This window comes from Ursus arctos, unplaced genomic scaffold (genome assembly GCF_023065955.2).
Source record: "Ursus arctos isolate Adak ecotype North America unplaced genomic scaffold, UrsArc2.0 scaffold_28, whole genome shotgun sequence".
Classification (NCBI taxonomy): domain Eukaryota; kingdom Metazoa; phylum Chordata; class Mammalia; order Carnivora; family Ursidae; genus Ursus; species Ursus arctos.
The window spans coordinates 4,496,664-4,522,842 of NW_026622963.1; the positions used below are offsets into that span (position 1 = coordinate 4,496,664).

The 26,179-nt window shown below is 54.1% G+C and overlaps 1 protein-coding gene across 1 annotated transcript in view; it reads right to left on the minus strand.

Moving 5' to 3' along the window:
* Positions 1-26,179, minus strand: part of ITGA11 (integrin subunit alpha 11) — a 111,036-nt gene that overhangs the window by 66,942 nt on the left and 17,915 nt on the right. Inside the window, exon 2 of the mRNA XM_026478392.4 lies at positions 12,426-12,537. Within this exon, the coding sequence (XP_026334177.1) occupies positions 12,426-12,537 (112 nt within the window). The remainder of the gene's footprint in view (positions 1-12,425; positions 12,538-26,179) is intronic.

The window sequence follows — 26,179 nt, forward strand, 5'->3', positions numbered from 1 at the left end:
AGAGCCCCTGCCCTGGGTCCCACTCTGACCCTTCTCTGACTGTGCCCCCTCCCATGGGGTGAGAAGTCCTAGTGGTCAAAGGGACAGGATACCTAGAGCTCACGGCCCCCCAGTCTGGGTGCCAGGACGCTGAAATCTCCTGCCCAAAGAGCTCAGGACAGGCCTCTTCCCTGGATCTGTCTTCCCGATGGTGGATCCCACCACCAACAGAGCTAGCGGAGGACCGGCTGCTCGTTGGGGGTACGGACAGAGCTGGGAGGTGCAGCCTTTCATCAATGCTAATGAATAAACAAGCCTCCATGCGCGAGTAGCTGCTTGGGGCAATGCAGTCAGTGGGGACAAAGCCCGTGCCTGTTACTGTGCAGGCGGTCCCTGGAGCCAGCCCCTGTCGTCTTGGGCACAGAGCCTGCCTGACAAGCATCATCACAGCTGTTGACTTCACAAGCTTGGCTTTCTGCTTTGTTCCTGGAAACTTCTGGGTCCACCTCAGCTTACATCCAAAAGCATTTTTTCCGAAGTTGCAGAAGAGGGAAGAGTGAGGGAAGGTGACCGCAAAGGACAATCTCAGCCCACTGGAAGGGAAACGTGAACCTGACCCACTGACCGTGAAGAATGGAGTGGCCAGCTTGTGCCGTTTAGCTCAGCGCCCCTCCCCTTCACACACCCGCATGCAAGTCTCCCGGCGCCAGTTGTCCTAGTTCTCACCAGACCTGGAACTCTCCTTCCTGCCTGTGTGTGTGCAGTCCCCTAATTCTGAACTCTTGAACCTACCCCCTCCTATCCACTCTTTAGTGCCTCTTCTTCCAGGACGCCCTCCTTGATCTCTCAGCTGAAAGTTCTCTCTCACTTCCCATGAAGCTTTGTTTCTATCCCTCCTGACTGTTTTTTCTCTCCTTTAGATAATTTGCCTCGAGAGAGCAGAGAGTGAGACCCTGATCCACCTTTAAGTCTCCCCTTCGGTGCTGCTCAAAGTGCTTTGAACACGATCTCGGCTTAATAACGGTTTGTCGAGCGAATATGCAGACGGGCAGCTGGAGGGCACTGCTCATTTTGCAAAGACAAGCTGAATCTTCACTCTGCTTCTTGGGGTGTAGGTAGGTAGGAGCAGAGCTGAGCTCTTCTGGGCCCCCTCTGCAGCTGGGCCACCAGCTTTGGAATGCCCTTGACCTGGCGCTCCCCAGGAAGGGGGCTGTGGGCTGGTCTCCCTTCAGAGAGGGGAGCATAAGGATCCCCCCTTCTCTTTTCAAAATGTCCCATAAACTTGCTTGCTTTTCTAAGTCACGCTCAGACTTGCTTCCTCCCCCCAGTTTTATAACAACTCTTTCCTCGGAAAATGATATGTAAACACACCGATAGTTTGGGCAGATGTTGCTCAGCGGAATGTATGGTTTCAATGTCACGGCAGCTCTTCCGTCTGTTCTCGGTAGCAGGGCCAGGGGCCTTGGAAGCCCCCGTTCTCCCTCCTGCGCAGACCTGTTTCCTTGGGCTCATGATCAGGCTGGTAATACTCAAAATGTGACCAGCATACACAGCCCACGGCTCATGGTGTTGCCCCCAGGGCCTGGGGAGGCAAGCGCACAAGAGCTTATCCCCATCTGGCTGAAGAAGAAAGCAAGGCCCAGAGAATGTCAGAGGCTCTGGGAAGAGGCCGAGGCACAGCTGGGATACTCGTTAGTCCTACTGAGTCCGCTGCCCGTTCCGCCCACAGGACTTGGGGGGACAGAGGAAAAGGGGAGAAGAGACAAAACAGCAGATGCTGCTTTTCAGTTTGGGGCTTATTGACGTGTTTCTGGTTAATTCCGATCTGCTCCCAGGCGGGCTAAGTGACCTGGGGGAGCCCCCTGCCTTCTCTGGGCCTGTGTCCTCACCTGTGAAATGAGAGCTTGGGCAGATTCAGGCCAAGGAAGGAATCCCTGAACGCTCACTAGGAGCTGGGCACTGAGGATGGAAAGCTGAATGGAGCTCAGTCCACACCCTTAATTTAGAGGGGGCTGAGAGACCTGCACCCCTTGATTGCAGGGTGGAGGACAGCGCTAGGAGAGGGGACTGGTGTGATGGGGGCGCAGAGGAAGGGCCCTTGCTCAGCCACCTGGGAAGCCTTTCTGGAGCAGGCAACTGCTTGATGGAGACTTGCAAGGTCCATAGATGTCACCCAGGTGAAGAGGGACCGGGGCCCATGGGGAGGAATGACAGCGGCGTCCTGATGGTGCCGGGCTGATGTGCGTGAGTCTGATTCATCTGCTGTGACAAAGGCTTCCATGGGCCAGGGATGGACAGACGAGTGCCTGCCTTCACGGGGCTCGGGCTGGGGTCCTCCTCGGCTGGGCTCGCGCCATTCATCCCCCTTCTTCCTCCCCACCCACATCTCCTCGACACCCCAAATTCCCCCCCTTCTCCCCTTGCTTGTGTAGAGAACTCTACCTAAAACTCTACATGAAGTGTAGACAGATGGTTAGATGCCTACATGCTTGAAGACCATTGCATTTCTCCTCTGATCAGATTAGCCTCCGGGCCCCACCCCCCTACTTTCCAGGCTCTCTAAATTCCTGCAGTTGGCCATCCCTTTGGGTTCAGGCACTGAAGGTCACTCTCCAAGTAAGCCTGGAAACAGGCTAACCCATGAGTCCATGAGAACTCACAGACCTCTTAAATCAGTGGTTCCAGAACGTTGGCTGGGGATCTGACTTTTGTGGGGATGTTTAGAAAGTATAGATTTCTACCTCCAGGGATTCTGATTTTGTAAGTCTTGGACTGGGCTAAGGAATCTGTATTCTTTTTAAACCTTTTGCAGGCAATTCTGCTCTGCCAGCTTTTGGAACCCCTGAATTATATTATCAGGTGATCACCAGGCTTTGAGATAATGGAAAACAGGCCACATAAGAATTGGGGACAGGATACCCAATCAAAAAACAGTTAACAGGGGCACCTGGGTGGCTCAGTCGTTAAGCGTCTGCCTTCGGCTCAGGGTGTGATCCTGGCGATATGGGATCGAGCCCCACATCAGGCTCCTCCACTGGGAGCCTGCTTCTTCCTCTCCTACTCCCCCTGCTTGTGTTCCCTCTCTCGCTGGCTGTCTCTCTCTCTGTCAAATAAATAAATAAAATCTTAAAAAAAAAAGAACAGTTAACAAACACTACTTAACAAACATCGACTTTCAAAGCACTTCGTATGAACAAGCTAATAAACTAATGCATGCATAAATGAATGTTTGGGGGCAGCTGATCATGTGTCTGGGATTGTGCTAGGTGTTTCCTCGGATATTAACCCAAGTCACCCGGCTGGCTAAGGGGCAGGCAGCTCCGTGGCCTCATTCTCCCCGTATCTGGGCACAGGAGGGCGGGACACACAGAGGCCAGCCCTGAGTTGCATCAGGGAATTATTGGCTCTGCACAGTCCTTCGAAGTACTTTGTGTCTGGTTCAAAGCTCAGATTTATTTCCTTCCTCTCCCTTCTGGATTGTGAGTAATGGCTCTTCTTACAGCATTATTATCGGAGAAGCCATAAAGAAGCAAAGAGGCTGCAGACTCCCTTGAACCACTGAAGGGTAGAGTCTGTCATTACATCATTGCAATCATCCTCCCCTTTGGGTTGCAAAATCCCTGGCTCAGTGGTTGGGGAGAAGCAGAGAGGACAGTGCCGAGGGGAATTGGTGCTGCAAAGTTGGCACCCAGCGTGGGGCCAGACCCCTGTCCACCCCCACCTGCTGCCTGCCTGCCTTTCCCTGCAGCAGGGTCCTCTCCCATACCTCAGCCTCCCACCAGCCTCTCCCATGTGGGGCCCCTGTCCCCAGGCTCTTTACCACCAGAAAGTCCAGCTTAGGGCTTCCCTGAGATTTGGGTAGGTCACAACCTGACTTCTAGAACCATCTTCCCCTTCTCCTTCTGTGGATCTGTGCCAAGCAAAGACGAATCAAAGGGGAGCCCTATACTTGGGAACCCTCTGCTACTTCTCTTAATTGGCTTTTTCTACAACTCTCTGTGTCTGTCTGCATTACGGGCTCAGGGTGAGCCATCCAAGATCAACCAGGAATAAATGTTCAAGAAGGAAAGCGGAGAGGATTTAGAGATTCCACAGAAGGCAAGAGCAACCTTGTCAAGATGGTCTCGAGTCAACGACAAGCCTTTGCCATTGGCCGTGCGTCTGAGGGATGCAGCTGTGTGGAAGAGAAGAGCCACTGGAAAGAGTTTGAAGTCCTGAGGAGCCCTTGATTCTTCCCGAAGTAGTCAGGAAAAGTGAGAAGGAGGTATTCTATCCAAGCCTGGAGAAAGCAAGGCTTGGGGGAAGCAGTGGTCCATCACAGTTAAGCTTAGTGAGAGAAAGCACGTAGAGCACACGGATTTGTTTTTATAATTGAATATAACTTTAAAACATGTTTATTCCAATTACGGGTTTCAATAAGGAGCTGAGTCTTTCACATTTTATAGCCGGGCGGCATGGAAGCGCGGGCTAGCCCTGAGCGGTAGCATCAACCGGAGCCTCGATGATTGACGTGGGGAGCTCCTACCGACCAGTCTTGCTCCCCCTAGTGTCAGTTGTGAGAATTGCAGATAAGATGAGAAGGCGCGATTAATAACCAGCCTTGAACGTTCAAATCTATGAAATTAGAGAAAGCCACTCTCAAGATGGAGTGAATTTCCGCATTAGTTTGTTCTCCACTTCATGTGAGAAGCCCTCCTTCCCTGTCCTGCACTGGACCCAGGACGTACGTGGCGGGGGGCGGGGGGTCCCAGAAGGAGCGCTGCTGGCAGAGGCAGAGGAGCCCATGGAATTGTCCATAGGCCTCTGGAGTGTGGGGGGGGGGCGGGGGGGGGGAGTTGAGGGGTAAGTGGGGGTTGGAGAAGATGCTGAGTTGGCAAATCCGTCAGGCTTCCTTGAACTGCCCAAATTAAATTTATTTTCTTTCGTGGGGGTTAGTAACCAGGAGACTTTCCTTTCAATGTTTCCACTTACACTCAAAGCATGCAATGGTTGGCTCCCTGCCTCTCCGAGCTCAGCACTAAGGTTGTTCTGGGACCCTGAGGACCAGCCTCAGCGCCTGTCTCAGGTTGACCAGCTGTGTGAGTGTGTGTGTGTGTGTGTATGTGTGTGTGTCTGAGCCCTCGCTGACATGCTCTTCAAGTCCTGGGACTTCCCTGTGTGGTTCTGGCATTACAAAAAAGGAAGGAGAAGGAGAAGAAAGAAAGGAGAGAGGAAGAGAGAACAAGGCAAGAAGAGAAATGGTATCTGGAGCTGCGAGGAGCCGGGTAAACGCTTGCACGCAGGGCCGCAGAATCCTGCTGCGGGCTCTCCCTGGCGGCTCCGAGCGCTGCTCTGGGTCTCCAAGGGCCTGAAGGTGCCCCCGGCCTCAAGGACAACCGTCTGGATTTCCGCTGCTCCAGCCCGCTGAGCTCACGCACTTCTGGTGCACGCGCTGCCTGCCAGGGTCTGCTGGGTGCCTGGGCCCAGGCCCCGGGCCAGCGTTTCCCGCGAGCACAGTTTTTCTCTTTCTTCCTCTCTCTGGTGCATTGGGTGGTTTCCTCCTACCCTTCTGCAGCGATTTATTCTTTAACCAGAATGAGTCATGGTACCGGATTTTATTTGTTCCAAGGGAAAATGGCAGAGGACATTTCTGCACTGCGGTGCGGGGAGCCTGCTCTGGGGGCCTGAGCCAGGAGAAGAGCTTAGGCTGCTCCTCAGTGCGATTTCTACAGCAACAAAGGCTGAGGCCCACCGAGGCCTGACTGCCCGTGGGGGCACCAAGGAGGAGGAGGGATGGGCTTGGAGAAGACCTGTCCTTCTGCCCAAACAACAGTCACGGGGGCCCTTTTCCTCGAAACCTCTCTCCGGACACCATATCCTTTTGGGGACGATAGGCCAGTGCGGGGAACTAACTTCAGCAAAATCTGCCCGCAGTTGACACTTCACCACCATCTCCCTTGGGCTTGCATCACCATGCCCACTTCACAGATGAAGAAACCGTGGTCCAGGAAGTGGCTGTAAGGTGCTCCCTTTCCCTGGCTTGGAAAGTGGCTGAGCAGGGAAGGGAGCCCAGGTCTGCGTGGCTCTTCAGCTTAGACGTCTCCTGAGTAAAAAGCCACCTCACTGTGCCTTAATTTACGTGTCCAGGCAGGACACCTGTGCCAGCCATGAGACCTGGTATAACCCCAAGGGAAGGGGCCATCGATGAATGGCTGGAAACCAACCGCCACGGCTGGGAGAGGAGAGAATGGCAGGGCCAGAGGGCACCCCGGCCTTAGGCTTGACACCCAGTTCTTGCGGATATATTCCAGTCCACCCCTGACTCTATCACGAGTGAGCCTCTTGTTATCTGAGACGGTCCAACCATCAACACCTTACCCCAATTAGAACTTAGTTCGGATAGATATCACCTAATAAGGAGCAGGGTGGGGAATCCAGAAACTAGGAAGAGGAAATGGGCAAAGAGAAGGAAAAAAACCGGAAAGGTAAGAGAAGGCAGAGGGAGGGCTAAGAGAGACAGGAGGATGCCCGGGGATGACAGTGAGGTGTGAACAGGTCTTCTCAAGCCCCATCGCCAGCTGACTCGGGGCTCCCCATTTCCCTACACATGAGGGCACCTTACACAGTTCAGGTCATTTTGTGTCTGCCTGTTGTCATCAGCTTAAGATACCAGGAACAGAGATCTCTAGGTCTGTGGTTCTCAGAGTGTGGTCCCCAGACTGATAGCACCAGCCGCCCCTGGGAACTTGCTGGAGAAGTGCATTCTCAGGTCCCACCCCAGACCTACTGACTCCGAAGCTCTGGACCTGGGGCCTGGCGGTCCCATGTAACGAGCCTTCCAGGGGACTCTGGTGCCCACTGAGGTTTCTGGGGCCCACTTGCTCTAGAGTAACTCAGACACTTCACGGACGTTGCAGTGAGTCCTTGGGAGAGCTCTGCACTTATTCTGTGTACGTAAGCGCACATCATGAGCGTTTCAGTCTGTCGTGAGGGCTCCGGTGCTGTAGGGGTTTGCCCAGCGCTGCAAGCTCCCCAGCTGGGCCCCCCGCTGCTTCTCGGAGGGGCACTCCGGGATAACCCCACCCCCCTGTCTCGCAATTCTCCCCTCCTGTGCCCTCTGGGACACTGCACCCCCTCCTGCCCCCACCTCTGACGGTTCTCTCTCCCTCCTCCCCGCTCACACCCACAGGCACCCTAGGGTTCTTTTCCCAGCCCCCTCCCTCTCTCTGAACGCTCCTCTGTGAATGTAGTTCACATTTGAGTCTTGGCCGTGATCTCCCCACCAAGCTGAAGGTCTCCAGCCCCTGCTGCTGGCTGGCCACATGCACCTGATGACCCTAGGACATTTTAAACCAATGGGACCAAAGCTTAACTCCTGTTCCCCTGAAGTCGGTCTCCTGTTGCTGGATTTTGCTTTTCTGCCTTTTCGTCGTCTTCCTGGTCAGCAAGATCTGCTCTCAGTCATCCTTCATCCTGTTTCATCTGCCTCCTTCTATTTTTGCCCTGGCCCACTCGACTCCGGACACACGCGTTGTTCCTTGAACATTCCAAGCATCTTCCTACCTCAGGGCCTTTGCACTCGCCATTCCCTCCTCCTGGAATACTCTTTACTCAGGTATCCATGCCTGTCTCAGATTCTCCCTTTCTTTTGGGTCTCTGATGGTTGTTACCCTAGCATTGAGGCCTTTCTTGGAGGCCTGCATAAGGTGGCAGCACTCACCTCCCCCCCGTCCCCGACTTGTAAGCCCCCTTACCCTGCCTAATGCTTCTCTGTTGCCCGGATCACCATTGGACAGATGACGGGCCAACTAACAACCTGTCTCGCCCCACTAGAGGAAGAGCTCTATCGGGGTTGGGACTTGGCAGTTTTGTTCACCATGGAATTCCCAGGTTCTCAAGGATGAATGAATGAACTAGGCTGTGACACTCACAAAGCAGGCCCCTTCCTCAAGCCCCAGGCCTTAGACCCTCCACTCACTTTAGACTTCCATAGCCTTCCCACCAGCCTCAGCTCCAGGCTCTGCTCCTTCAGGTCCTTCCTCCACATAGCAGCCAAATGGAGCACCGTAAAAATTACACCCCTGGTGACCCACTCTCCCTCTCTAAAACTCCTTTGCCTCCCAGACACAGTCCCCTTGCTCTAGTGTTCTCCTCGCCCCTCTCCCCCAGGCTTTGGCCTCACTGCTTTGCTTTCTGCACCTTCTCCTCCAGCTGCATGGGACCATGTCCTTTGTCTAAATGTGGCCTCTTCTTTTCCACCTACGCATGCTGTTCCCTCCAGTTCTATTCTTCTCACCCATGTGCATGCTGCCCGTGGAAATCCTACCCGTCTGGAAGCCCCCTCCTCCACAGCCTCTCCCGATTCCCTCCGCCTCTTGAATCAGAACTTTCTTCCTCACATGAATTCCCACCATCCTTTCTGTGTGCCCTCTCTTGGTATTTGACATCGGGGAATGGGTTTCTAGGAGCATACACCCTCCCTTCCTGGCTGGGCTCAGCACCTTTTTGTGAATCTGCTAGTGCTGGGTGCTGGGGACCCCACTACCTGGGTTCTTGGTTCTCGTGCGGCCAGCAGTGGGGCCAGTGGGGCACCACCGAGGAAGCCTGTAGTTTCCAGCTGGCCTCCGGGCTGGGGCTACTTCTGCTCTGGGCCCCCTCGGGCCTAATGAGATCTGGGCTCCAGACCCGGCTCAGACCCTTACTAATGATGTCCTCTCTCACGTGTCTCAGTTGCCCCACCTGTAAAATGGGGACGGCGGACTTCTCTTACAAGTTGCTCATGTCCCTGAACCTGCGCCCCAGGGAACTCACCATGCCCTCTTGTTCTTAAAGCCCACTGAGTTCCAAAGGGGTCCCTTCGCGGAGCCCACTAGGGCTGTCGGGCTCCCGCTCCCCGATGCCCTCAAGGGGAGAGAGCGAAATGCTCTCCCTTGTTGAGAGCTGAGGCTTCTCGTTCCAGGGCTGAGAGCTTCAATGACAAACTGGGAGCCTGCGGGGCCCAGCTCTGTTTTCCCTCCACACCAGGAGGCTTCCTGCTCTAGGGGACCAGAAGCTCGGAGAGACCCTCCACAAACCCTGCGCTGGGGCGTTTGGGGCATCAAATGGTCTTAAAAACCAACTGATTTCCTGATTTCCATGTACATGCAGTAGAGTCCACATGGATTAAATTTCTCTGAAAATACACAGAGCTTTAGAAGCAGGGGCAGAGAATGCTCAGTGCAAGAGGGTTTTGTTCTCTCTTTTCCTTTTTGTGGGTCTGTGTGTGTTGTTATTTGTTATTGTTGCTAAAACCGAGGCCTGTGGGAAGCTGTTAAGATGTCTGAAGTGCTGTGTCCACCAGCGTGGCCCAGTGTGAGTTTGGAGTTGGGGGCGCAATGGGCGGGAGGCAAATGGTTAAGAAAATAAAGTGCCATCCCCACTGGCTCTGTCCCCTCATCCTCCAGCTGTTTCCATCAGGCTCTGGTGCCCCTGATGTTCGAGGAGGCACAGCCTCGGGAAATGGGGGCCAGGCCTCACCGGCGCCTGTGGCGGAGATAGCCGTGGGGCCTCCTCTGCGGCAGGGCTGGGACCTGGGTCTTTGGGCAGGGGCTGGGGAATGATGCTCCCGCTGGCACATCCCTCCCCTCAGCGGAGATGGGGATCCCCAGGAGCCCCCCTGCCCCTGCTAGAGTCTTGTGGGGAGCTCTTGAAAACACGCATCCCCCCAGCCTCATGGCAGGTGCAGGAACTGCAGACCAAGCTGGGAGCCAGGTCCACACCCAGGAGGCAGGAAGAGCCTGGGTCAGAGGGAGACTCCCGACCAAGCTGCCAGAGGCCCGATTTCAGGATTGGCCGCTTGCCGACTGCAAGCAAGTCAATCCCCCACTTCCCGTTCTGCACATTCACAGTTGGGGTGTGATCTTGCCCAGCACCCTGAGATAGGTAAGTCCCTATTCATTTTATACGCAAGCAAATAGAGGTGCAGGGAGGCAGAGAGAGCTTCTCCCAAGGTCTGCGTCCAAGCCTTGGTCTTTGGACTGCAAACCCTCGCTCGCACTCGTCTTCCCTTTGAGGTGTCTCCTGGCACGGAGTTGAATCAACACACGCCACTGGGGCCCTTCTTGTGCATCATTTCCAGGCAGCGCCCCCCAAATGACACTGGCATCAACCTCTTCTCCTATGAGCCACAGCCACAGGGGCTTATGTCTGAATACAACTCTTGGGATGCTGCCTACAGGACAGGAAAAATGGCGGCCGGGGTGGAGGGAAGCAGAGAGGGAAGCAAGGAAGTAGGATGAGCAGGGGTGTCCCTGCAGTGAGGACAGGGATTCCTGAAGGGTCCCGTGTGCCCCTGATCGTTCTGCTGCATGAGCTGTGGCTCCCTGGCGCTCTGAGGCCTCTCTCTGGCTCTCCCAGCCCCGCAATGGCAGAAAACAAGCCAAGGTCAAGTGGCTCCAGGGCAATACCACTCCCCTCCCATGATGCACCCAGGTCAGCAAATGTGACCAGGAGTTGAATCTATCCTACCTTTCTGCTCATCTAGGCCCATCCTCTAAGACCCCACTGAAATGCCCCTCTTCTATGAAGCCCTCCTAGAGAGCCCAGGCAGAGGGATTTCTCCTTTCAAACTCTGGCTGAGTTTCTTCTATGAGCAAGACGTTGTTCTGGGAGATGAAGACGGTGTCCAGGAGGGGAGATATGCCATGGGCCCAAGCGACTCCAACACAAGGTAGGAAGTGATATTGTCACCAGAAGAGAGGGCTTGGGAAGGGTCAGGCCATTTTAGGCTCGAGAAAGATCCAGAAAGCCTCATGGAGAAAGTGGCCTCACAAAGAGGAACATAATGAACACCAGCTTGTGTTTTGTCTTGTACTTTTTCATTATTTCAAGGATATTGAAATGTGGCCCCCTCAAACGGTCTGTGAGTTATTTGAGAGTGAAACCATGTCTTACCCATACTAATACTTTGCAGAGTCTAGCAAAGCTTATTAACAGAGCTTAATAAACAAATATTAGTCAAAACAAATTCAATCTTGCCAAAGCCAGTTCTATTTCATCCTTAACCCTTCATACCATGTACAGAGTGTGGACGCCATGCCTCTTACATTTGGGCTGGTTGAGAGAGGCTTAAATCATTAATTTAGTCTTTCAAAGCACATTCTTTCAAGCATCTACTAATTACCTTATTTTAGGAAAAAAGACAACAAAACAGGCAATCACTATCCAGTTTGATAAACGTTATAAAAAACGAAATATGGAACCCTATGGGGCGTCTCATGCAGTGATGGGAAGGAATGGTCAGAGACGTGAAATCTCAGGTGGTGAAAGAGTATGAAAGAGGACTTTCAGTTGTAGCCACAAGCCAACTACCAAAGCTACAGAAAACACATGGAACAACTATTTTCAGGCACTGGAGAGCAATCAACACAGAGCTCAGTACCTGAAAAAAGGGAAGCATAGCAGCTAAACCCATATTCAGTCTAGCTCTTTCCATGAAGCCATTTTCCTTATTTTGGCACAGGGGAATGGAATCCAGAGAGCAGCAGTCTTGCTGGGTGGAGGAAACAGTGATCAGAGTTGGGGGCTAAAATTAAGATCTGGTGGGGGCAGGCAGGAGGAGCCACAGAGAAAGAGACCCCAAAACTCTGGTAAAATTTCCCCCCAGGATCCTTGGCTGACTCCTAAGCTGTGTATGCATAGTGGAAGACTCTAGAAAATCTATTAGAGAAGAGCTGCTGGGGGAAGAGATTTTGGAGGCTGTCCAGTGCTTGGGAGATGTTGGGGTACAGTTCCCGTCTGAATGGAGAAACCTTAATAAATACTGTGGGCTTTTAGTTGAGATCCCAGATGCCCTAGGAATAAAGACCACAGCCTAGGAGTAAGGGCAAAATAAGATGATCTAAGCAAGGCCCAAGCCGAGCCATGGTAAAATCTAGGTGGTTTCCTTGGTATTTTAATTGCCTAGCAGAGCAAAATGTATATTTCTTTGAAGGAAGGTAACATAACCTATAGCCTCCACTGTGTACCATTCATAATGTTCAACACAGAATAAAATTAAAAAATTACGGAACAGGGAAAGAATCAGGAAAAAGTGACCAATAATCAGAAGACGAAAAAGTCACTAGAAGCAGATCCAGAGATGCTTCCAATATTGGAGTTAGCCAAGGACTTCAAAATAACTATAATTAATATATAAAATAAAATAGAGTAAACAAATAAACAAATGGGAAAGACAGATAGTAACTATTGGTTCTGGGATGCCTGCTACCTGTGCTGTTTTCATCCCCATTTTTCGGATGAGAAGACCGTGGGCCTGCTGTGGAATGCCTGAGGTTTCACAGTCAGGCGTGGACCCTATGCAGCCGGAACAGGAAGTCAAGTCACTGGAGGTGGGGGTGTCTGTATGTGTGAGGGCCACGTTGGGCAGCTGCTAGAGGGGCCAGGTATGGGGAGGTTCAGGGCTGGCTGGGGTGGCAGCTCTCACTCACCACTTCTTGCCGCCGATTTCATGCTGCTGCACCGTGTAGCCGAAGAAGGCATCCCTGGAACCAGCGATGATTCGAGGCTTCCTGGTGTCCATGTTGAAGGTGTCTGTGAAGCCTGGGGTGGGGAGAAGAAGGTAGTCAGGCAGGCGGAGGTGTGGGCCCCAATGGCTTGATGGGCCCCACTGGCAGGTCTTGGCTGTGGGAGGAGTATGTTCCCCTGTCCTTGGGGGAGCCCCCATATGAAATGGTTAATGTAGTCCCTGCTTAGAGGAGCCCATGGTCTGATGGGAGAAGGCCCAGCCCCTGCCCTGTGAGAGCCCTAATCTGATAGGGGAGGCATAAAATCTACTCCTGGGTAGACCGGGTCCCTCCCTCCGAGGATTCCTGGTCTCATGGTAGGGGTGGGGACAAGACTACTCCTTTCCTCCTCCACCACTCCTACCTCCAATTCTGTTGCTTCTAGTTTCTGCTCTCTTCTTCCATTGTGTTCTCTATTTTCCCTCCTTTCTCCTCCTCCTCTCCCTCCTGTTCTTTCCTCTCCCCCTTCCTCTCATCTCTGCCTGCTAAAGAGTCAAGGAACTGACTTCCCACCTGCCGCCCCAGCCTGGGGTCCTAATGGCCACAGCTCAACACTGCTGGTTCACCACTGCCTTCTGAACCAATCTGCAAAGCTCAGCCCGGCTTCGGTTGGGGTCCCTGCTTGGCTGGAGCAGCTGATATGAAGCAGAGACGCAGTCCCCTGACCCTTTCACCCTGGCCTTTAAAGTCTTCCTTGTTTGGTTAGGTCACATGTCAGTGAACCAATTCCACCTGCTGGAGAGCCTTGGTGTTGAGCCTTTGGCATTCTTGTGCCAAATCGCAACCAACAACTCACAGCCGCATGGTCGCTTGGGTTTCTGGGTCTCTCACATCTGCCATTGTTTTCCCTCACAGAACCTTGGGAAAATAAACAGGCATCATCTGCATTTGGCAGGGGGGGGGGTTCAGCCCCAGAGAGGTTAAGAGGCTTGCCCAGGGGTGCACAGTAAATCAGTGGTAGCATCAAGAACCAGGACCTCAGATGCCTGCCCTTTGACTACTTCCCTCCACGAGGCATTTTCAGGGCACGTCTGGCTTCCTTACCCAACATCACTAACAGAAACACCAAACTTGGGACTCATGGGATTTCAGGGGTGGGATGCTATCAGCAGACCAAACTTTCAGATTAGTGAAACACAAACAGCAGAATAGAACAGACTAGACAGAATGTCGTTGTCACCCTTTCATGTGTAGGGCACTTTCTGCATTTCGAAGAACATCTACATGTATGTTACCATTTGACCTCCACGACAACCTTGTGATGTGGGTAGCAAAGGGTAGCCTGCTGGACAGGGACTCTGAATGTGAGGCTTGTACCTTGAGTCTCCCGTCGTGCTTTCCTGGGGACACTGAACCCCTGGGCTGAGTGTGGGAGGGTGATGCCCAGGGGTACCTACTTGAAAGAGACCTATCGTACAGGAACAAGCAGTTACTTCTGCACTTTTTTTTTTGCTCTGCAAATGGATACAGTTTCATCATTAGAGTCATTGAATTCGAGTCCCAGAGGGCAAACTGGAACACCTTAGAGTAGGGATATTCGATGTAGCTAATGTCAATTGATAATTCGTGCTGCCTAGAGCACTGAGTTAAGAAAGATTCTGAGGTCAGGTCTGTGTTCAGTGGGCAAGGCTACTGTGATTCATGAGCAGGGCCTGCTATGGATGAGGACAGCGGCAGCAAGTTGCCACGTAGCCGCCGATCCCGTCTTCATGATTCCAAATCTGCCACATGAATTTAGTGCCATGGCCCAGAGTGGGGGTGGGGCAAGAGGAGAACTTGACTCTTTCTAAGGCCCAGACCATGACCAGACTTCTCAGCCGGGTTAGCAGCAGGCAGCCTCAGGGAAGAGGACCCCGGTCTTGGCCAGTAAGGGCACGTGATGGAGGAGAGAGGGACGCTAGTGTCCCCTGTGCAGAGCTGGGAGGTGGGTAAAGAGCGGGTGAAGAAGTGGAGCTGCAGATGAAGAACTCCAAGTCTGTCCCAGGAACGGACACACATACTCACACCCATGCACACACCCACGCACACACATATACCTGTGTGCGCGCACACACACGCTTGCGCACACAGATGCAACACACACACATTTATATGCACAGGCCACACACATGCCCTGATTGTGCACGGCACTTTATCTGGCTCCCTGGTGCCCCCTGGAGACACCCCATGGCTGTCCCGGTCCTGCTCTTTCGGTGTCTGACCTCAGCAGCAGGAGGTGGCCCGGAATAAGAGGAAGGCACATTCTGGCTCTCAGGACCCCCCTCCCCCCACCATTTCCTGGCCCGGAGGGCGAGGGCCAGGGAAAATAAGGCCAAAAATTGTGTCTTTGAGGTCTTCCCACTACCGGTGCTTCTTGTGTGAACACGGCCAGAGGGATCCTTCCGAGACCTGTGAGGTCCCGTCACTCCTCAGCCCCATTCCCTCCACCAGGTTCCCACCCCACTCAGTCAGAGCCAGGCTCCTTACCCGCAAGTCTCTATGTGACCACCCCCGCCCCCACACTGTTCTCTCTGCCCCTCATTTCCTGTCTTCCCCCTCCAGCCTTCTGCTCCAGCCATGCTTTCCCTTGTCCTTCCTGTATCTGACAGCCTCAGCTCAGCGTCTTTGCCCTGGCTGTTCCCTCTGCCAGGAAGGCTCCTCTCCCACTTATCCGCATGGCTCACCCCTTAAATCACTGGCATTCCCGTTTCAGTGCCATTTCGTCCACCTCCAGGCCACCCTGTCACTCTCTATCCCCCTTCTTCACTTCTCCTGAGAGCACTGATCACAAACATATTATATATTTATCTGTTTCTTATCACGTGGCTGATAGTTGATAACATTCTCATGTTCTCTTTAGTGGCATGAGACACTGCTGTCCCCTCACTGCTCGTACTTAGGGCCTGAGTAGAGACCTAGCCCTTGGTGCGTGGTCATAGAGATCGACTGATTGGATGGTTGGGCACCAGGTGCCACACGGGGCTGGGATGCCCTCTCCCCTCCACGAGGAAAAGGAGAAAGAAAAGTCTGTTTACTGAGCCTCGGGGGCCACGTGCTCCGCCTTTGGGGTCTGCTGGGAGAAGCACATGGAGAGAAGGCAGGCCTCCCTGTGCTCCTCCCCTCACTTGGGGGTCTGTCTAGGACCAGTCCAGTCTCCTCCCCACCCCCATCCTCAACCTTCTGGGGGAAGGATTAGTGAAACTGGCCACAGGGAAGGGGACAAAAACCCTCAGGGCCGGGGCGTTAAGTTACAGAGTGAGGGCTTCTTCCCTGGCTCTGGCGTTTGCTTCCGACCAAACGGAGTCAGAGAATGGATTTCCTACATGGGATGTCAAGTCAGATGCTCTGACCTTGGCTCCCAACAGAACCTCTGGTCCGCTCCTCTGATGGCAGACGGCTTTCATGCTTGGAGAACGTACTCTTCTCAGACATTTATGGATCCCGAGTACCAATAAAACAAAACAAAGTTGTTTTTGACGGGAATCGACAGGCCGATTGCAGAGACTGGGAGCCTGGCTGGGCAGTTCGCCACTTCTCTGCCCCGGATATCGATGACGGAGGGGGGAGATCCACAACGCTTGGGCTGCTCTCCTGAGGACCGTGGCCAAAGTTACATCAGCTGCTGCTCCCTTTTTCAGAAGCACATCTGTCTTTTTAAAAAGCACCAGTCAGTCCCAAGAAGGGATGGAAGCCACGGCCCTGAACTTGAGCACCCCTCCAGGCTAAGGGGAAGGCCGCTGCCTGGCTACCAGGTGGGGCAGTCCCAGTCCCAAGTGTTGGCCGACAGCTCCCCAACAGCTCCACGGGGAATGCTCACTTGAGCCAAGGGGGCGGCTGTTGCGTGTCCACACTGTCAGTCCATTTTCACTGCTCGCCCCCCGGCCCTGCCCCGCCCCAGCCCTGTCCCAAATCCTCCACGCAGTCCCAAGGCCTCTGCAGACTCCTCTTGTGGTCCATTTTCCTCTGGCTCCTTGCAGGGCAGTCGCCAGGGGCCCCTTTCTGCACCCCAGATGCCCCTGGCTTCCTCCCACCCCGGGGCCTTTGCACCTGCTGCTTCCTCGGCCTGAGCCTCTCTGATGAACTTCTCATCCCCAGCAAATCTCAGCACAAATGTCACATCTATCCCCCCCCCCCCCCAACGACACCAGGTCTTGCCTAAGGATCTTATCGCCTCTTGTACTTGCTAATAGGTGACTGGTGACTTCTTATCACAGTAATTAGACACAGCCAGGGTGATCCTTTGATTGCTCCTGTCTTCCTCAGGATGGCCAGAAGCACCCTGCCTGGGGCTAGCCCCGAACACCACAGAGGGGTGAGCCAGATGAGAAGAGAGTAGGGACAGGAGAGTGGAGAGTAAGTGCCCTGTGACCACAGGGCCATGGTTGTTAGGGAAGGCAGGGACCGCTGTGGGCTGGGGGGGTCAGGAAGCTTCTGGAGCTGAGATCTCAGCCTGGAAACGGAATGCATAAGCCTTGGTGAGGTTGTAAGCAGGAGTTCCTAGTGCAAAGGGAAGGAGAAGAGAAGAGCCTGCCTGCCTGATGGTGTCAGAATTGCCCGGTTCCTCCCACCCTCCTCCCAGGCTCCCCGAGGGCGAGGGCGAGGCCAGACAAGGAGGGAGCATGGCTTCTAGTTCGGGGAGAGCTTGTTAGAAGCCTGGCTCCAGCTTTCATTCTCATGGGTGACCCGAGGTCAGTTACTTCGTTCTGGTTCTCAGTTGACGCATCTATAAAATGGGAATGATAATCCCCACCTTGAAGGGCAGTTGACCAGACCAAAGGCAGTAACTCACCTGCGCCTACTGTGTGGAAAGCACTCAGTACATCTCGGTGGAAGTGAATTGAGTCAAGGTTCCCTGTTCTCTGAGCTGCCTCAGTGCCTTTGCCCATGCCGTTCATCTGCCCTAGAAGGCCTTTCCTTCCTTCTCAGACGTCAAGGCCCAGGTCTGATGACACCTCGGCTACATCGTGGTCCTTCCTCTGGGCTGCGCATAGCGACTTTCACACTCTTCCTGGGATCAGAGTAGCTTCTCCCTCCGCCTTCCTCTCTTCCCTGTGTCTACACTACTCAGGGCCACACCCAGGAGTGGCTTCTTATCTTGATTCCGTACCCGGAGGCCACAGGAACTCTTGCCTGCTGGATTTCTAGCCTTCTGAGAATCTGTGCTCAGAACCAGAACCTGCTGGCTTCTTTCTGCCTCAGTTTACCTCCCAGCTCTGTGGCTCAGGTCCTAACAGCCCCCTGCCGCTTAGATTATGATAATAACACGGATGGCATCCACTAGGTACCAAACACTGTTCTAAATTTAATTCATCCTCCCAATACCCTTTTGAAGTACATTATATTCTCATTTTACAGATGAAGAAACTGAGGCACAGGCTGGGAACCGGCTGGGTCACATGGCTAGGAACGGCAGGGATTCACTCCTGCCCTGAGAGCCACCTGCCTCCATCGAACCTCCTCTCCTCCGTCAGCCCCACCCCTCCCCGCACTTGAACTCCTCACCCTCGCGCTCCCACCCAGGCTGGACCTCATCCCACCCCCTGCTTCTTAAACATTCCCCTAAATCCCGCACGCTAGAGAGCTGCTCGGTGAACCCCTGACCATAACAGATAGGATCCGAGGGACCGGCTGTGCCAGAAGTTGCGGCCAGAGTCCCAAGGACCTTGAAAGCACCAGATTGGCAGTGACAGCAAGAAGCAGCCACTCGGGAGAACCTCAGAGTGCACACCTCGCGGCAGCCCTGTGTGCCTGGCCCCCGGCCCCCGGCCTCCGCTCACTCCCTGGGCCCTGCTCGGGGCCACGAACGCACCTGTGTAAGCAAACGCTTTCGTTTTTCTTGGACAAGATGAGCTGGGATGGGGGCAAGGGAGGCGGAAATGTGACCCAAACTCTCGGATTGTCTCCCTCTTCTCAGTTTTACTTGGGCCCCAAGAATCTTCACGTCTAAACGCCGATCACACGGATGCGGGTATGCGTGTGGGGGAACCCTGAAACTAGCTTAAGCAAAAAGAAATGGTAAAGTGGACTCCTTGCGGCTGGGGAAGACAAAATAACACATTTCCAAAGTGAGATGGAAATGAGATTTCAGTGCCTGCCTGTTTTGCCCCATCGGCATTGCTGTCCCTTCTGCCTGGCCTGGGCAAACCACAAAAGTATGATGATTCCTGCTCTGCCACCAGCCACCTTTCCCTTCTGCCCCAAGCCTGTTGTTCCAAAGACAGGCATCTAGGAAAGCGATGCCAGGTTTGGGGGCATGGCTGGCAAGGCCCCAGGGCCCTCCCTAGTCTAGGCCCCCCGTGATAGGCGCTAGTGAGATATAAGAGTAGGGATAGGAGGAGGGAGCACGTGGTCCCCTCATCAGAGAAGCTTCTAGCACATGGAGGGAAGAAGGCCTGTCCTGGAGAGAAGGTGGTCCCAGCCCGGGGTGCCCTCCAGCTCTGGGGAGAAGCAGGGAACCTGCCCCTGGGGGTCCTGCTGTCCTCTAGGAAACCTAGTAACTACACGCTCCCTCAGGAAGCCCCCAGGAGGGTGGGGATCTGGGCTCTGCCCTTGGGAGCCCCTGGCAGGTGGAAGAAGTGTGCAGTCCTTTCCCCGTGGGTAGCTGCTCGAACCACAGGGCGACCACACTGGCCCCCCAGCTTGTCTCGGGAAGCAGCTCTGCCCATAGCTCCACTCGTTAAGTGTGGGGTTAGACCCATACGCTGAGCAGAGTGGGTTTCCCACATCGACTCCCAGTGCCAAGACTGTGATAGGAGGACAAGGGCTGGGTTCCATTTATCTCTTCCTTCCCAACATAGGGTTTGGGACCCACTGGGTGCTCAGTCAAATGTGTTGAACTGAAGTAGATTATTGAGCTCTGCCTAACAACGATGTACAACAAACACTGCTAAGCGTTCCCACTTGACTTGGGGCTGGGTCATAGGAGGCAGAAGGAAAAGTGAGCCAGCTCCCAGCTGAGGTCTTACAACACTTTGTTTCTGTTTGTTCACTTGCACTTCTGCCATCGTCTTGAGAAGTCTTTCACTCAGGCTCGCGCGCTGATGCCAGGAAAAGGACGAAGGATATTTGGAGCTGAGCTGCCCCAGCCAACCCCCGCTGAGATGGGCCATCCCCAGGACGCATGAGCAAGCCCGGGCAGACCAGTAGAGCTCAGTGTAGGTCAGCTGGTGCCAGGCATATGAACTACATAATTGTTGGGTGTCGCTCAGATTTTGGGGGGTTATTTGTTATGCGGGGTTACGGTAACGATTGGTAACTGATTTGGTCTAGCTCTTAAAGGATGGACAGTCAGGAAGGGGAAGGAACGGTTTCATAGAGTGATTGACAAAGACACAGGAGAGGGAGGCTGGGGATCTGTGGGGACTCATGGTTTCTGGGGTAGCAATCCGATCATTCCCTTCGCAAGGGCTCACGCGGAAGGCCAGAGTGAGACGGGGCTAGACCGGGTCCTAGCCGGTCAGGGAGCAGTGTGGCCCAGCCATGGTCATGACCTGAGCCATGCACCCAGCCTTAGAGCTTCGCTGCCGTGCCTTGTCAGGACACAGAAGGCAGACACGGGGGCAGCAGACATACAGACAGACGCTGAGCACCGATTCTGGGCTCCAGGTAAGATCTGTGCAGCCACACACCCTCCACGGCACAAGGGCCCTCCTGTAACTCATTTTATTTCCTCCCAATTGCCAGGGCTCATGAACCCCTCCCCCTACCCCCACCCCCAAACAACTGGACACTGGGTCAAAGGAGTAGCAAATTTGTTATCAGGGAAGGGGAAAGTATTCGGATGTTATTTTTCCGAGCAAGCAGAGATCTTAGAGATCAAGTCTCTAAGTCTAGCAGTCTCCAAACTTTATTTTTCTGCAGTGAATCCCAGCTTCTGGGAACAGAATCTACACATGAAATTCAGACACAAGAGGTTGAGCTTGGGGTTAGGAGTGGGGGACAAGGAGTACCTCTTCACCCCCACTGAGCGTCCTAAGACAATTCCTTGGAACCCTGGGGTGTCCTGGAACATAGTTTGAGAACCACCTGATCAGATTTAAGACCCTGACTTATTGTCATAAATGAAAGCGCTAAGGCTAGGTGAGAGGTGGGGATTTGTGCAAAGTCACCAGCTTTTTTTTCACGCCCATCTTTGTTCACTGCCAGGCCTTCTGCATGACCTTTCCCTTCAGTCCTTCAATCCAGTAAACATCTATGTGGGTCTGCGAGGCTTTAGGTTCCATGCTCAGTAGTGGGGACGCGAAGTCGATAAGACATGTGGTCTTCAGAGTCAACAGTCATGTGGGTGGGCCAATGGACATGCGAGCCGGTCAGCAGAGCCCAAAGCGAGGCCAGGAGAAAGTTAGACCAGGGCGGGGTGATCTGGGTTCTAATCTCAGCATTGGCACTCCCTTGGCGGTGTGTCCATGGAGCGTCCCTATGCCTCTGTGGGCCTCAGTTTCCCCATCGGTAAATTGAGAGGGTTCTGCTGTTTGCCATTTCAGGCCCCGTCCCCCCGCACGTCAGTAAGGTTCTCTTGGGCAAACACACAGCCAGCTTCGATGTTGGCACGCGAGCATCTGTCTTGAGTCTTTGCAAACAATTTAGAAATTGGAGGCCCGGCCGTGTGGAGGAATGCGAACTCATCTTAACGTTGGCCGGAGCCAAACACATGTAGGAAGGGAACTCTCCAGGCAAAAATGATCATATTTTGCATTCCCGAGCCAAAGGGAAGGACGGAAGAGAACTATCATGGAGCGCTCTCCAGTGTGCGGGCCCAGCTCCCTCTCCTTGCCTGAACCCTGGAGACCAGGCCCCAGGGCCCCCCTTCCCTGGCTGCGGTGGCCGGGCCCGCCCAGCTGTCAGAGGGGTGGCCTTGGTGGGGGTCCAGGCAATGTGGTCACCTTTCCAGGAAAGCCCAGCCCTGCCCTGCCGCTGGACTGTGCTGCCGAAACCCCAGGGAGATCGGGAGCATGTGGCAGGGGACAGCATGGCTCCCTTCAGAATTCTCTTACTTCAGAAATGTGGATGCCAGGCTTTGGGGACTAACTCCCTGAGTACAAGGCTATGTGATCTTAGAATGACTGAGGCTTCTCTCTCCTTGGGATCTTCTAGGAATGGGAGCAAGGACCCCTTCACTGGGGAGAACTGGCTGGAGGACCATACCAAGGTCAAAGGCCAGAGGAGGGGCTCCTGACAACTCAGAAATATAGTGCCCACCTCCTGAGAGCTACTGCCCTGGTAAGTAGAACGAGGCCGGGCATCAGGAGCACTGGGGTATCCCCTAGCTTCTGCAACTGGCTGAACCTTGAACAAGGCACTTCTCTCTGGGCCTCAGTTTCCCCTTATTGAAAATGAGGACGCTGGACTGGGTGGTCTAAGAGCCTTGACAGTCGGAATGTTCTGAGTCTATGTGACCCTTTGCCTCTGGATTCACTTCCAGATCCATCTCCCGTCGGAGGGGAGAGTAGGCAGACGAGCCCTGCGCACCCCAAGAGGGCAAGCAGACGGCCATTGCCCTGCAAGTCCCTGCCAGATTGGCTTCCGGGACTGGGGCCATTCCCCCTCCCTCCAGCACTTGGGTCCCCCTCAGCTTCAAGCCACTTCTGAAAGTGAGCTGGGACACCCTCCCACCTGCCCCCAGCACTCAGGGGACCAGCCCACTGCTAGAATTGGGGGCTGTGATGGGAGGGGGGTGGCACGCAGGTCTGGGGATTCCAAGCCAGTCTGACCACCAGGCCCTGACGGCCCCCTGGTGCTTTCGAGCAAACCTGCCCCAACTCGGGTCTTTACTCCTGCAAAAGACCACACTATTCTCCACCTTCTGTAATCAACTCCTCAGCATCTTGCTTCTTTACAAAATGACGGCCCTTCTGGATGGACTTCATGTCTCTCTGCTGACTAGTCATCATCCCACTGCCTTTTTCTCGAAAGAAGCGTTATGGTGTCCACCCTCCTTCATAGCCCTCCAACCACAAGCGTCGCCAGCCCAGCACCGTCCTTCTTTTTCCTTCCCTCTTTTGAAGCAGGAGGGAACCTTATGTCTGGATGGAATCTCAAAATCCTTGGTCCTCCACCGCCCCCCAGTCTAGTGCAGGTCAGAACAGGCCCACTGAGGTAGCCCGGTGCAATGATTTCCCCCGACGGAGTGCAGAAGAAGGAGTGGATTCAGGGGACGCAGGCGCCATCCCTCTCCTCAGACTGGTAGAGAAGGGAGGGAGAGGCCTTCGTGTGGAGGCTTCCGTGAAAGGCGTCATCCCTCTGCATGGAAGGGGCACACCACTCACGTCTAGGGGAACTGCTCGGGGCAGGGATCTCGTCTGGGAACCAGCGTGTCCCCAGCCTGCATTCCCTGCTGCCTCTGACTGCTGCTCTAGGGGAATCAGTGGCTCCCAGGAAGGGCCCAAGTTCAATGTGTATTTTCATGTCCTCTTGGACGTTACATGGGTGACACATCGGAATCAGACTGCTTCCTTGCGGGTACGATGAGGGGGCCTAGACATTGTCTCTGGGTGAGTTCCAGGTTCCCCCTGAGCCCCGCGTCTTGAAAAGCCTTCCTATGTGTACAGAGGTGGACAAGAGCTTTCATGTTCAGGGTCTCATTGGGTCCAGGAGGCTTCTAACGCACCGTCTACGCAGAAGGAACACTACTGCTCTCGCCTCCCCGCCTCTGCTGCCCATCTCCTCCACCTGTGTGCCTTCTCTTACTGTCCGCCCTCTCTTCTGCACCCGGCCTTGAGCAGGGCCCCGTGTGTGTCCCACTGGCCCTGGCATTTTGCTCACCTCGTCCCCACTGCATCCTGACCCTCTCCTTCCCAGCTCGGGGGGAGAGTCCAGGGGCAGAAAGCACGCCGCGTCCTGCACCTGCATGCCCTGGGTCCCTAGTGTTTCAAACAGTAGTCACTCGACAAACATGAAGTGAGCACACACCCCAAGGGTGGGCTTGGGGCTCTCTCACCAACGGGAAACAGAGGCTCAGGGGCGGCCCGCTTGACCAAGGTCATCTACCTGGCGAGGCATGTTCAGAGCAGGGATCCAAAGCTACTCCTTTCCCGAATCTCCCAGGGGGATTCAGCTGCCACTCTCAGAGCACCGACCCAGCCCCGGGGATGGGCCAGGTGTCTCAGTATAGTACTTCACTGAATCCTAACATGTGATTAGGGATTTGATCCCCACTGGACAAGGGGGGAAATGGAAGCTCCAAGACCACCTTGCCCGTGGCCCGGGTGCTGGTGCTGAGGCCTCACCCTGTCTGCTTCCCAGGTGACACGTGGGAGCGCCCCCTCCAGGTCAGCTGTCTGTAAGCGAGCAGGTGGGGCAGGGGCGAGCTCTCCTTGGTGGGGTTGGATAAGACCCTCTACTCCCCCCCACCCCGACTCCCCGCATTCCTGGACCGGAGATAGCTCTGTCTTTGAGGATTTCACTTGGGCTGAAGCATTGCAGACCCTAGGCTAACCTGAGCTTTGGTGCCAAAAGGAAGGCTACTGTCACCAGGTCAAGGCGGCTTCTGTCCCTCTTCAGCCCTGATCCCTGTAGAGTGTCCAGAACACAGCTGGATCGCAATAAAGTGGACTGAACAGACTCATGAACGAACTCACGAATGAATGAGCATATGAGCTTATCAAATTAACTTGATGTTCATCTAAGAAAGACCTAAGCTGATGGGACCCAGGGCAGCCGTGACTCTGCCCACTGCCCACTGTCAATTCAGCCTCTGCTCTCCCCAGTCAGGCTCTGCCCTGCGCTCCTGCTTGCACGCTGGGTGCCGGGGGCCTCACAGCCCTCCTGCCCTGGCCTGCCTACCTCTCTCCTCTACTTCAGCCTCCTTGTCTCATCCAAATCTCAGCTGTTCTCTGTCCTATTCCCATAGGGTCCTAAGGCTTGCTGATGTGTGACTTAGCACAAATAAATCCTCTAAGTCAGAAGCGATCCGACACGGGCTGGGCGGCCGTATGGAGTAGCGGGGGTCCCACCGCCGCCGGGCGCTCTGGAGGAGAGCAAACACTTGCTGGGCCAGGTGGGCTGCGGGCCGAAACAGAGACGCTTGCATAAGCATCTGGAGAGGGGAGACGGAGAGAAGGAGACCGTGCTGGCGAGAGCAAGGGCTGTCCTCTTTATTTTTTTTGAGAAATCAGGAGTTTGCCAATGTGCTGGTTAAGCAGATGTCAAGCTCATGGAAAACAGGCCTAAAAATTGAAAACAGCAGACACCAAACTGAAATTTGCTCTAATTAACATTGTTTTTGCTCCCAGCCTTGGACAGCCATCTCGTGCCATCACCTCCTTCAGGAATAAGACTCACAATTTCATGAAAGCCAGTGCATTTTTCTGCCTTACGTCATTCACTCCTTTTTCTAGCCAGCGAAAAGTGATCGAAATGGACTGCTTTCCTTAAGTTTTCAAAAACTGCTGTAAGGAGCTATAAAAACATACAGTATCGGCGTTATGTACCTCTGTGTTCCAGGTTCACTTAAAGTACGATAAAGCCTCGATCAACTAACCCCCTGCCCCCAGTACACACACCACAAGCCGCCTGGGGGACCGCAGTCAAGAGATGTGACCCCAAATTACACCTGTAGGACCCGGCCGAGCAAGTGGACCTTGGGCTGCTGCCTTTCTCCACTCACCCCAAAGTGGCCCAGGCTCCTGTGAACCCCAGATTACACCCAGCGCAGCCCAGACCTGCTCTCTGAGCCCCATGGTCAATGCCCAGCTGCCCGCGGATATTTTCATTTGAATGTCTCCTGGCATCTCGCTTCATGTGACCAAAAAGTTGTCTTAGGTGTTCCCTCCCCAATGGGCTTTCCCCAAAGACTCCCCATTTCAGGACCTGGAGTTACCAGCCACCTGACTGCTCGAGTTAGAGGCTTGGAAGTCAGTCCTCAGGATTCTCCTTCACTTTCAGGCAGCAAGTCCTGCAGGCTCCGCCCTCTCGATTGCTCTCGAATGTGTCCCCTCTTCTCTGTTTCCTCCCACGCCACCCACACCAAGTCATTCTCATCCTTCTGTGCCTGGACCTTTGCGAGAGCCTTCCAATCAGCCCCTCACTTCTACTTTTGCTCAGCTCCATGCTACGCTCTTCACAGCAGCCAGGGTGATCCTGGCACTTTCCTGCTGAAAACCCTCCAGGGTCCTCCCACTGCATTTAGGGTAGATTCCAGACCTTCCCTGGGGCTCCCCAGGCCCTGCAGGCTCTGTCTGTTCCTGCTTCACGATCTTCTTCACTTTCTACTTCCAACCATACTGACTTCCTCCCTGCTCCGCAAACCCACAGAGTTCTTGCCACCTCAGGGCCTTTGTACTTGCTGTTCCTTTGGTCGGGAACATTATTCCCCAAGATCTGTGCTCAGCCAGCTCCTATCAACCTCCAGTTTTCATGTTCTGGTCTCAGAGAAATCTTCCCTGGCCATGCTATGGAGAGCCATTATTCTCCCTCAAAGCATCTGCCTTATGTCTTTTACAAATAAAGATAATTACAGTTGGTTATAAGAGCTATTTGCTCACTTGGACATGGTCCCCTCTGCCCCTGGAGTTTAAGTTCCAGAAGGAAAGGGACCAGTGGTGTGCTGGGGAGAGCATGGCCATAGAGCTGAATGTGTGCAATCTTCCCTTTCAGTGATGTCATGGCGGTGGCTTTTAACGGACCACAATGGGAAGATTTACACCACGGTATTTGGCAAATGCTACAAATAGGGACTCTTCCCATCTCCCAAGAGCCAGAGC